The sequence below is a fragment of the Citrus clementina genome, unplaced genomic scaffold (assembly GCF_000493195.1).
Source record: "Citrus clementina cultivar Clemenules unplaced genomic scaffold, Citrus_clementina_v1.0 scaffold_1, whole genome shotgun sequence".
In the NCBI taxonomy this organism is placed as follows: domain Eukaryota; kingdom Viridiplantae; phylum Streptophyta; class Magnoliopsida; order Sapindales; family Rutaceae; genus Citrus; species Citrus x clementina.
Window position 1 is genome coordinate 23,158,995 of NW_006263303.1, and position 12,739 is coordinate 23,171,733.

The 12,739-nt window shown below is 41.4% G+C and overlaps 2 protein-coding genes across 2 annotated transcripts; one reads left to right on the forward strand and one right to left on the reverse strand.

The window, feature by feature from the left end:
- Window positions 1-2,487: 2,487 nt before the first annotated feature.
- On the reverse strand, window positions 2,488-5,358 carry LOC18054877 (calcium-transporting ATPase 12, plasma membrane-type). Its single transcript, XM_006452480.1, has one exon. The coding sequence runs from the start codon at window positions 5,356-5,358 to the stop codon at window positions 2,488-2,490; it is 2,871 nt and encodes a 956-aa protein (XP_006452543.1).
- Window positions 5,359-7,877: 2,519 nt separating this feature from the next.
- LOC112095761 lies at window positions 7,878-8,783 on the forward strand. The gene has a single exon (XM_024177891.1). The coding sequence runs from the start codon at window positions 7,878-7,880 to the stop codon at window positions 8,781-8,783; it is 906 nt and encodes a 301-aa protein (XP_024033659.1).
- Window positions 8,784-12,739: the final 3,956 nt, after the last annotated feature.

Below are 12,739 nucleotides of genomic sequence, written 5' to 3' on the forward strand. Positions count from 1 at the left end.
GTCTAGTCTGGATCATTTAGTGCGGGTCGTACTGGGGTGGAATGCACACGCGCTCTCACGTGGCTGCCTCACTTCCTCTTTCTTCTTTGTGATAAAATGGAAATATAAAATGCGCTCATGACAGCGTGTTGAGAGTATGAAGATTATGAAAATCCTTAGAAAAGCAGAACAGGGTGAACAAGCACATCAAAAGTTCCATTATTTTATTTCACATGGTCGAATTATCTTTGTTTGAGAAGCCTTGAACTTTCTGCTTCATTGATACGGCACATGTTTCACGATTAGGTCCTATTTATTCATCCACATTTGATACAACAAGTCAACCAAATCACTGATGCATGGAAATTAATTAAACACAGAAAGACAATGTTGCAAGTAGCACAAGACATTTTGAATTTACCAGAAATTGGGATTAAAATGAAAAAGCTAGAGAAGGAGAAAGAAGATGAAAAAAAAAATGCTAAAGATTATTTCCGTCCCTCTTCACATGAGGATACAAGTTCTTGGTGAAGGGTCATAAACCACTGCACATAATCCACACGGACTTTGTTGACAGCTTGATGCACAATGTGTAATCGGGCTCGGACTTGGACTTGACGGTTTTTAACCTTTGGTTTCATCATTATCAACTCCTGGTTTCTCCTTCATTTCTTCCACGGTTTCTAAGCTTGCATGGCCAAGTTTCTTGCCCAAGCGTTTGGCCAAGCTGGCTGAATCAACTCCATCTCCAGTCACCACAACTGTGTCTTTGTATTTTCCTTGTAGTGAAACTGAGATTACACCTGCACCACCGCCACAACAGTACTTTAAAATGCTAACTGATGGCGTTCATATGTTTTCATGTTTGAGTTTGGTTACAACATGGCTGCATCTAGTTAATGCTGGAGATTTTAAGTAAGAGAGAATATTACAAACCGTCTGTATCAGCAGCTGTTTCCATGGCCTTGGACCGGCATTTGTCGCATCTCACTTGCACCTTTATAACTATCTTTTGCTGCACCATTACAACACACAAGCATGAAATTTACGTATTCAACAAGCTATTTAATTGTACAAGGAAAAGGAGGCACATTGGTTGTTATCTTAATGTTATAGTTTTACCTTCATCTTCACAAGCCGAAAATGGAAAACCAGCACTATTGTTTAGAGAATGTGGAAGACTGGAATTATGTGTTACACTATGCATGAAGAAGAAAAAGAAGAAGAAGAAGCCTATTTGTATTATGTCAAACTGATTGTTCAAGAGTATGCAATTTAATTAATTAAGTTGGTGATCCGCTTTTCATGGCTTCAATGTATTTTCTTTTAGTAAACGTGTACTGAATCTTGCTTGACTCACTAAACTTGGTACTCTCTTTTGAGTTTTATTTTTAATTAAGTCAATTGTTTTTGTATTAAGTCAACTATAGATTTAGTTATAAAACTATTAGTTTATCAGCCACGCGGTTCTTCTAGAACTTCAATAGTTGCATGTTATGTTTTTACCATTTTGGAGGGGTTTGTTAAGTGTAAATTTGTTGGATGAGAGCCTTCTTGAACTAATTGAACACTAAGTTAATGATTAGGATTTATTTATTTACCTTTTCCCTTTTTCTTTTTCTTTTTTAAATCTTGGACTTTGATTTATGCTCAACTGAGTATGGATTCGAATTCTTCTTGAACGGTACATTTTCAGAATCCTTTCATTGAGTTTCATCAATATTGATCGGAAGAAAAATTTTCAGCATTCGAATTGCTTAGAACTAAAGTCATAATAAATATTGCCAAGAGAGAAGGGATAGCAAAAAAGTCATGCCCCCGAGGAACAGTGAAAGTTGTGAAACAGACAAAGGAACGGACTAAAATCAACCTACCTATGACATTACGTATACGTACACCCATTTCACATTGTATTATGTTCCCTGAAGTTTCCAATCTAATTCTAAAATTTTTCAATATATCTAACTTTTTTACGAAACCGTCTACCAAAATCAAACCCTTGTTCTTTGGAATTTCTTTGGAGTTTCAAGAATAGATGAGTGAATTGTAAGATATGTTTACCACCATGACTTTTGCGTTACTAGCTATCATATTTTTTGGAAAATAAAGCTGCTGTTGATTGCCCTAATTAACAATTTGAAGAGCTTTTTCGATGGAATATTTTCTATAGAAATTCAATATTTCTTGTCTCAAGATGTTTTTGGCTTTTAAAATATCTTTTTCTTTTGATATGTATGTTCTTATTTTATTTATCTTTTTATCTAAGATATTCTCTCCTGATTGTTCTTACTGCTATGATTTATCTCTTTGGGATAAGACTTTAATGTTATTCTTAATTTAGTGTTTCCACTTCACTTTTTTCATTAAGAAAATCCCTTATTAAATTGGGGTTCATCCAAAAAATAAAAAATAAAAATAAAAGAAAAAACTAACGAAAGAAAGATTGTCTCGTGTGATATATAATTATTTATGTACAAGAATTTAGTTTGTGCAGAAAATAGAAAATTATCATGGCATTGGAATACACTTGGCCACCAGGCCAGTGGGCAGAGTCATGACGGCTATGCCAATGCAGACGCACCAATCCTTTAGATCCATTCTTGTCCCATGAGTAACGACCGTGACCATCTCAATAACTGCGATGTCTAAAATGAAAATGAACCCCACAATTACAAGAAACCAAGGATTTTGATGCAATCCCTTGCCCTCGAATATATTTAGTGCCTCAATCTCTCTAGCATTGATCAGAACAAATACCTGGCAGAGAACAAAGCTGTTAAAGACAATGGCCTTTAAATCAGTCTTATTTGCTTGAACTTGGAGAAGTTCGTTTCCCTTCAATTGAGTGGCCGACAGAACAAAGACTTGGTACAAAACTTGAAGAATGATGTTTCTCCACACGGTTTTGTTTGCTAAGGGAGAAGCAGATGCTGCTGCTGTCGCATGTGCCGGTAGCTGCACCCGGAGGCTTACTGGAGCAGCAAGAGCTAAGGCACCCAGCACATCCATAATTAGGTTGACCCACAAGAGCTGAAATGGTTCGAGTGGAATTTCACCACAGAAAATTGCGGCAACTAGGTTTACGGCAAATGCAGCTGCATTGACAGTAAGATGCAATTGGATGAACTTTCGAATGTTGTTACAAACACATCGACCCCACTTCAGATTGGCTGCAATTGTCGTAAAATTTTCGTCCAGGATGACAATGTCCGAGCAGTCTCTAGCAAATTGTGCGCTTCTTTCACCTATTGAAACACCAACATCTGCTTCCTTCAGTGATGGAGCATCCCTAGTGGACATTCCGGTGACCGCCACTACTTCCCCTTTCTGTTTTAAGCACTGTACCATTAGAAGCTTGTCTAATGGAGAGGCATTGGCCATTACCCTAACGTTATCGACCATAAGTGACCGAGTCTCTTCTGAACTGCTTCGAAATACAGATGCTTCAATCACTGCAGCGTCGTAACCGTTTGAGTGATCTTCTGCTCCAGGCTTGAGGATTAACCCCGAATTGATTGCTATTAGCCTTGCTATGTTAATGTCGTCTTCTAATATCAGCTTGATCTTAATTCCGGCTGATTCTCTGCAATCTTCAATGGCCTGTTTCACCTCAGACGCATAAGCGCTCTTCAAGCGCACAAGACCTAACCAAGTTAACCCACACTCAGTGAGTTCGATTATTTCTTCTTCGTTTTGTTGTTCCACTCGTTTGCATGCAAAAGAGATGCACCGGAGGCTATGATGATTAGCTTCAATATCTCTAATAAAATTATTGAAAGCATCTCTTTTATGCTCATCTAGGGTTTGCAAAGTTCCATGTCTATCCAAATAATGCGTGCACATGGAGAGTATTATCTCCGGAGAACCTCTCCAGTGTATGTGAACAGAATTATCGCCATCTGATTCTGATCCATTCCATTTTAATAATAAACCAGCTCGATTTTTACTGATATTAAAAGCTTCAACGGTGCAATTTTGCTTCATTTTGTCTCCATCAACATCCAGAAACTCCTTGGCCCACAAAAGAAGTGCATCATCATCATCAACTGCAGCCTCATCATATGACGTGGTTGCAATGGCTTCACGCAATGCATCAAGAACATCTGCAGACGTTGATTTTATGAAGCTATTATCAGTAGCGATCCATAGCTCGGCCATGTTTGCATGATCCAAGGAAAGATCACTTGTTTTGCCGGTGCAGATAGCGGTGACCAAGCCCAGTGAACTACAAACAGGAAGATTTCGAGCTGTGGCTCGAAAACATGGCAACTTCTTGGATGCATATGCTAAACATATGAATAACCCTATAGGCAATAAGCCATCCCTTGAAACAAACACCAATATGGAAAGCATTTCAACGTACCTATTATGGCTTGTTGCACCTTGTCGTCTGATAAATTTTGTGACCACCTCACCTATAATTTCTTTCACCGTGCTCCTTACACCACCTTTAGGTTCCGGATCATGATCATCATCGCCCCATGCGAAACATCCTAGCACTTGCACCACAATAACAAGCAAAGAGAGGCTCAACCAAATCTTTTCCATTCGAGAGCCCATCCTGTCAACCGAAATCTGCAGCTTTGATTCCTTGTAATCTTGACGATTTATACGGTCGTCTTTGGACAGCAATTTCATTAGCATGCTAGTTTCCGTGTTCTCGCCAACAGATGTCACGAGCATGGAACACTCTCCACCAACCACCTTTGCACCAGTGAATATACAAGGAAGCTTATCATCTCCATCGTCAAGCTTGAGGTTTTTGCCGTGAACAAATAGCCCATCAGCTGGAACTTGATCGCCAGTCTGTAAACAAACAACATCGCCAACCACAACCTCAGATACCGCTATCTGTCGCACTCTCCCATCTCTCATGACCTTCACTGCAGCTCTTCTGCTTGTCCTTTTAGAAACAAGCAGTTCATTTATCCAGTTCTTTATGAACCTGAATAACGAACTGATGCATACAACACTGGATATTACAACAAATACCATTGCCCCATCAAGAATTCCTTGTTCAAAACCATTCCTCTTGATGCCTAGCAAAAGAGAAAGTGTTGCGCAGCACAGAAGAAGGATAACAGTGGAGTCCTTAATGGAATCAGAGATTAGTCTTCTAAAGTGCAATGAAGCTGGGTGCTTACAATTATTTTCTAATGATAAAGTTAGGCCGTTTGAGCCAAACACTTGACGACGACGACGAAGTTCCATCTCTTGACCACTTATTCCTATATCAAGATTGGTCTCTAAAGAGGCTGCAATGGCTCGAATCCTGCCTGATTGATGAAAGGTTGTATAGCTGTCATTCTCTGCTAGTTTTTTCACTGTTTCTTGCTCGATTGAAAAGCGCCTGAACTCACGATCACAGGTTTCTTCCATAAGTACTATTGACACTCTGAGAAATGAACTAAAACATGAAGTAAGTCAACAAGAAGAGGGAAACATGGGACAAGGAGAAGATGAATAGATGATATTGGATTAGCTTTACATTTTTCAATTTAATAAATATAAGTGACCAAATGTTTAGCAGTAATGATATCTTCACCCCACATTTTTTTGTAAGTCCACCCCATTTTTAAAAGATAATTATAAATATTACACATTATTTTTAAAATTTTCAAATCAAGAAGAACTTTGGAGAATTAATTAATTAAATATATCTTAATTCACTTTTTTTTTGTAATTTAGATTTTTTTTTTAGCATGTTTGATTACAAAGATTGTTTTAACTGTTTGGGGGATGTGCTTCGACGAAGACCAGCAGTGATGAGCAGACCTTTGGTAGCAGGGTCCCGCGAGCATGTATATCTTGTAAGAGTCTCATAGCAGGGGAGAAAGAGCAAGAATATTCTGCTTGTCCACGAATACGTTATCTGTGAGGCCAATCTCCTGCTAGAAGCATAAAGCCATTCCTGCTAAGGGTTGAGTTGAGGAGACCCGGTCAATGACAGTTGGCGAGACGTGCTCTCCAACCCGAGAATCAACGCACGAAGGCTATGCAACCACCCACGATTGTAGAAATGGAGCATCCACTTTCAAGAGGTGGGAGGATAACGGGCGTGAATGGATGGAGGGTCTGAATTCAGGAGAAGCCTATAAAAAGGTAGCCAACGAAGGTAAAATGGTTAGAATTTTTGATATTGAAACTAAGATAAAGAGAGCACTCAATACTCGATACCATAAATAAGCCATAAGATTTGTGGCTAACGTTCCCAGGAACACAAAACCTTCATTTCTAACTTGAGCGTCAGAGGGTTTACGCTAGAAAAACAACTGGCGTGCTCTGACCTGTTTCTGTGTACGCAGGAACTTCTGGAGAAGAATCCTTACGAGGAGAGATCCTGATCGTGGTAGAGTTGGTTGAGGAGAGATCCTGGTCGTGGTCGAGAGGGTAACCAGAATCTCGCATCAACATTTTGGCGCCGTCTGTAGGGAGCTGATAAAAAAACTTCTGTTGACAAAATGAGGAGGAGTAGAACAAGTGAAGAAACAATGGATGTAGGAGGAAGTAATACACAAGGAGGTGATATGAGACATAACGAATCCGTCACGTTGAGGGAGATAACCATTGAAGCACAGGAAAAAGCCATGCATGATCGAATGGAACGGATGGAAAAGCAGATGGAGACCCTGACAACCATCCTGCATGAACTGAGGAGTGAACGAAGGGGAACCCCTGAGGAAAGGGTGAGAGGTAGCGGAGCGGCACCAGGGCACGATAGTATGAGGAGAGGTCAGACCACCGGGAGATTTGGTGGTGAGAGAGGTAACTTATCTCTACGGGGAGAAATCCATAGAGAAGAAGAACAATCCTCAGGAAGGCAGATTTTTGATGATGATGACGGGGTGGCAAATGCAGAGGAAACAGAGCTGAGACAACACTTACATGATGTAGAGCAAGAGCGGGATCAAGTTGTAGCACGTGATCCTGGTCGTGCAGTGCAGCTGGAGGAGGAAGTGCTCAAACTAGCGCAGGTAATTGATGACATGCAAGGAAGGAGTAGAGCACCCGGTTGGAGGATAATGCTAGACAGAAAATCCCCGCTCTCGGCAGAGATCATGAGGGCAATCATTCCAAGGGATTTTCGCCTCCCAGACCTCAGATATTCGGGGCGAACCGATCCGTTGGTGCACATAGAGCGTTTCAACTATATGACCGGGGTGCAAGGATTATCCCAAACCCAAAGATGCAGAGTGTTCCCACTATCTCTAGAGGGACGAGCACGCGAGTGGTGTAGGAAACTTCCTCGGGAAAGTATTAAAACTTTCGAACAGATGTGCCAGGAGTTTGCAGAACAGTTCTGTGGGGCAATGGCACCGGAAGATGATATGATGGAGTTGACAAGCATGAAACAGAGAAATGAGGAAACCCTTCGGGAATTCATCAAAAGGTTCCACCGTGTTGTCCTCGACTTGGGAGCCTTCAACCATCCTCAGGCATTAAGGGGATTGAAAGAATGAGTGAAGATAGGACGACTGTGGTACAACTTGAGAAGCCTAGTTATTCAGACATATTCGGCTGCTTACGAGCAGGCTAAGAGAGACATAGAAATCGAGGAGGAAAATGCAGCACGGATTAAGACAGACCAGCTTGAAGGATTAAAGAAGAAAGAGAAGAGAGCCGTACCAGGAAATGAGCCGATCAAGAGGAAGGACCACCATGCCTCAGGTAGTGATACAAGAGATCGGGTAACCGCTTACCAGTCTCATCAGAGGCCACCAAAGTATCAGTGCAGCAGGGCGCAACCTCTTCGCTCACCAGATAGGGAGCCTTGGAGAAGGCATGATGCGACATATGGTCATCTTCACCCACACCCCCATGGTAGTAGATGGAGCAGACCAGAAGCGCTGCCACCACCTCCAACTCAGAATGGCACAAACTGAGAAAGGGCAGTATACATGATCGACCAGAACCAGGACTATAGGCGGTATACTTCCTTGAAGATCCCCTTGGACGAGGTGTACGAGGTCATAAAAGACCGGGGATTACTGTACTTCCCGGCCCTAATAACAAAGCTACCCAGCAAGAGGGATATGGGACGTTATTGCAAGTTCTACGGTACTCATGGCCATACCACAACAGAATGCAGAGACCTTAAGACTCAGGTTAAAGATTTGGTGAGAAATCGATACCTGGACGAGTTTATAGATGAGACTTTTTCGATGGTGGTCTCGACATGTGAAGGGGAACAAGGTAACAAGAACTTGAGCCACGAGCAACCTATAATAAGAGTGATTGCTGGGGGTCCAACGTTGGCCGGAGATTCTAACAGATCGAGGAAGAACTATGCTAGATATGCCATGACTAGTAAAAATGTATTCTTCAACACCCCAGTAGCCAAACGAGCAAGAGTCAGTCAAGTGCCAATCATGTGGACAGATGAGGATGAAGAAGTGATTCTATACCTACATGAGGATGCCTTAGTCATCAAGGCCACCGTTGCTAGCAAGAAGTTTGACCGGATACAGGTTGACACAGGGAGCTCAGTTGATGTGTTGTTTAAGTCAACTCTGGAGGAGATGGGAATAGCAGACATGAGGTTGGAGCACACCAATACCTCCTTGAAGGGATTTGGAGGAGGAAAGCTGGTCCTTCTAGGCATGGTCGAGCTACCTATCACGATTAGAAGCTCTCCGACAGAAAAGACTATGATACTGGACTTTGTAGTGGTCGATGAAGATGGTTTTTACCAGATGATCCTAGGTCGGCCATTTCCGAGGATGAGCAAAGCGGTACTGTCCAACCATTATCTAGCTCTCAAGTACCAGGTGAATGGGGTAGTTGGAGTAGTACAAGGAGACTAGAGAATCGCACGAAGCAGTTACTCCTCGGCAGTAAGGGAAACAATGCAGATAACATCCCTTGGTACCCGAGTGGGCAGTGGCGGATCCAGCTTGGGACCAGTGGGGACTTAAGTCCCCACTGAAAAAAAAAATCCTTTATTAACTAATTTAATTTATCAAAAATTTCTAATAAATTTTTTCCTAAGCCCCCACTAATTTATATTCAAACCCCTAACACATAAACATAATTACATACTTTAAGTTTTTAAAACAAATAAAAAAATATGAGCTTTACAAACTAAAATTAAGCCCACAAATATTAATATTAATCAAATTTTTAAATAACCCACAAACCCATTAATAATACTTTATTATTCTTTACCTTTCTCCAATTCCACTGCCTGCACCAATACGCAAATCTGAAACCCCTAAATCATCTTCTTGTTTCGGCATCTCCAAAAGCAAAACAGCAGTGACAGACAGTGGAATTTGCCTAAATCATCTTCTTCTTGTTTCGGCAAAAGCAAAGTAGAAAGTGATTTCTCCTCCAAATTTCAAACAACCCCTCGTTTCTTCATTCAATATAATTAAGGTACAAATTAATATTTTATTTGCTTTTTATTTTATTGTTTATAAATCATATATAATTATTTGTTGAATTGATGTAGTTATTTTTCTTCCCCATTAGTTAGTGTATCATCGGGCTATTGGTGTATTTGAAAAATATAATGTGAATTATGTGATTGAGTGTAGATTTCATAAAAAAGAACACATATTATTAATTAAGAAAATAACAATTGCAATTAAGCATTTGCTTGTTTAGCTTTATTGTCTTGCGATGTTTGTTAATTAATTTATAGCATTAATATAATTATATAATAGGGGAATATGCTAAAAGTGCTACTAGCCTAAGTAAACTACTCAATATTCATAATCTTTATTTATAATTTGAAATATGTATGGAAAGGTTTTACAAAAGAAAGGAGCCACAATTTTTAGAAAAAAATGATGATGCTTCAACAAGCAGAAGCATCCAAATGAGTTCTCTACAATTGATATCATGGCACTTGAGATTCAACTTGATACATATATTTTGGATATGGGCACTAGTGGTGAGTTTTCACAATTAAAGGATATTGGTGATCTTGCAAAGCGGATGGTCGAGACTATGAGACATAATGTATATCCATTAGTTTGCTTGTTAATAACATTGGCATTGACTTTACTTGTTGCCACTGCGAGTGTAGAGAGAACATTTTCAGCCATGAACATTTTGAAGAATTGGTTATGAAACCGAATGCGAGAGCAATGGATGAATGATAGTTTAGTTGTTTACATAGAAAAAGACTTATTTAATAATATTGATAATGAAGTTGTAATGCAACGTTATCAATGTATGAAAACTCGTAAAGGACAATTATAAACATATATTGAAGTATGATAAATCTTTTAAATTTATATATTTATTACTCTTTAAATTTTTTTATCGTCGTTGGGTAAGCCCCCAGTCAATCAACATGCTGTCTCCGCCCCTGCGAGTGGGAGCAAAGAATAGAAGACAAGAACCTGTAGAGGAGCTGGAGACAGTAAGCCTGGGACCAGAAGATCCGGGAAAAACGATCCGAATTGGGTCGAGGTTTAAAGAAGAGCAGAAGCAGGAGTTGGTGCAATGTTTGCGGGCTCGTGCAGATGTGTTTGCTTGGACACATGAAGACATGCTAGGGATCGACCCTGAGGTCGCATGTCATAAGCTGGCAATAAAGAAAGGTGCTCGGGCAGTAAGGCAGAAAAGGAGGTGCTTCAACCAGGAGAGGTATGAGGTTATAAACGGCGAGGTGGAGAAGCTCTTGAAAGTAAGGTTCATTCGGGAAGTGAATTATCCTGATGGATATCGAATATGGTGTTAGTAAAAAAGGCCAATGGCAAGTGGAGGATGTGTGTGGATTTCACGGACCTCAACAAGGCGTGGCCGAAAGACAGCTTTCCCTTACCAAAGATCGACTAGCTTGTAGACTCAATAATTGGACATGGCTTGCTCAGTTTCATGGACGCATTCTCAGGATACAACCAAATCCCCATGTTCGAGCAGGATGAGGAGAGCACGACATTTATTATTAAGCAGGGTCTGTTCTGCTACAGGATAATACCGTTCAGTCTTAAAAATACAGGAGCCACGTACCAGAGGCTGGTGAACAAAATCTTTAAGCCACTGATTGGGAGAATGATGGAGGTGTATATTGATGATATGATAACCAAGTCAAAAATCCTGAAGGAACATGTTGAGCACCTCAAGGAGACATTCAGACTTTTGAGGAAGTACAAGATGAAGCTCAAGCTGGAAAAGTGTGCTTTTGGGGTCGAGTCAGGAAAATTCCTCGGGTTCATGGTGAGCCATAGAGGGATCGAGACAAATCCCGAGAAGATCCAGTCGATCGTGCAGATGAGGCCTCCTCGTAACCTGAAGGAGACACAGAGCCTTACGGGGAGGTTGGCGGTGTTAAGCCGATTCATATCCAAGGCTACAGATAAGTGTCAGCCATTCTTTCAAGTGATAAGGAGAGGAAAGAAAACAGAATGGACCCCAGAATGCGAAGAAGCCTTCCAGAGCTTGAAGCAATACTTGCAGCAAGCACCTCTACTATCCACACCGAGGGACGTGGATAGGTTGCTCTTATATTTGGCAGTATCAGATCATGCCACAAGTTCTGTTCTAGTGAGAGAGGAAGAAGGGGTTTAGTATCCGATATACTACACCAGCAAGGCCCTGCTCGATGCCGAGACCAGATACCCACCGTTGGAGAAATGGGCACTCGCCCTTATGGTTGCTGCTCGAAAGCTGAGGCCGTACTTTTAAGCATTCCCCGTCTCGGTAATAACAAACCAGCCACTGCGACAAACTCTACACAAGCCGGATGCTTCTGGTTGGCTCGTGAAGTGGCCTATAGAGTTGAGTGAGTTCGATATAGACTACAAATCCCAAGCAACAATAAAGGCCCAAGCAGTGGCCGATTTTGTAGCAGAATTCATAGAGTCCGAAGTTGGTTTTGACCCACCGGATGCTGTAACGGTCAACAACGAAGATCGGGTATGACAAATGTCAGTGGATGGATCCTCAGGAGAGCAGGGGTCTGGAGCAGGGATTGTCTTGGAAAGCTCAGAAGGGGATGAGATCTCTTATGCTATAAAGTTAGAGTTCACAGCCACGAATAACCAGGTAGAATACGAAGCCTTGATAGCAGGTTTGGAATTGGCTAAGGCAGTGAAAGCAGATAGGGTGAAGATCAGAACTGATTCCCAGCTGGTTACAAATCATGTTAGTGAAAGATTTCAACCGAGAGATGAGAAGATGGAGCAGTACCTGAAGAAAGTCAGGCAGATGATGGGGAAGTTCAAAGCGGTTGAAGTGATACAAATCCCGAGGGAGCAGAATAATCGAGCAGATATTCTGGCCAGGATGGCAGCTGTAGCAGACTCGAAAATGCCTAAGTTGATCCATTTGGAAGTAAAAACCAACCCTAGCATCAAGCAGAATTTGGAGGTGATGCAGATAGAACAAAAAGGCTCGTGGATGGATCCGATAACTTCATACATTAGAGACGGGGTATTACCACCAGATAAGGTACGAGCTTGGAAGATCAGAGCCCAGGCCTCAAGGTACACAATGATTGATGGGGTGCTATATCGGCGTGGATATATGCTACCGTTCCTTCGGTGCTTGGATGAGGATGATGCAGACTACGTACTGAGAGTAGTACATGAAGGAATTTGTGAAAACCACTCTGGTGGGAGGTCCTTTGCCCACAAGATTCTAAGGCATGGATATTTATGGCCGACAATGCACCAGGATGCGCAGGAGAAGACCATGAGCTGTGTAAGTTGCCAGAGTTTTGCAAGTTTCTCCAACCAACCACCAGAGAAGCTCACCTCTATGGCCTTCCCTTGGCTATTCGCTCAATGGGGGAATTGATCTGATCGGG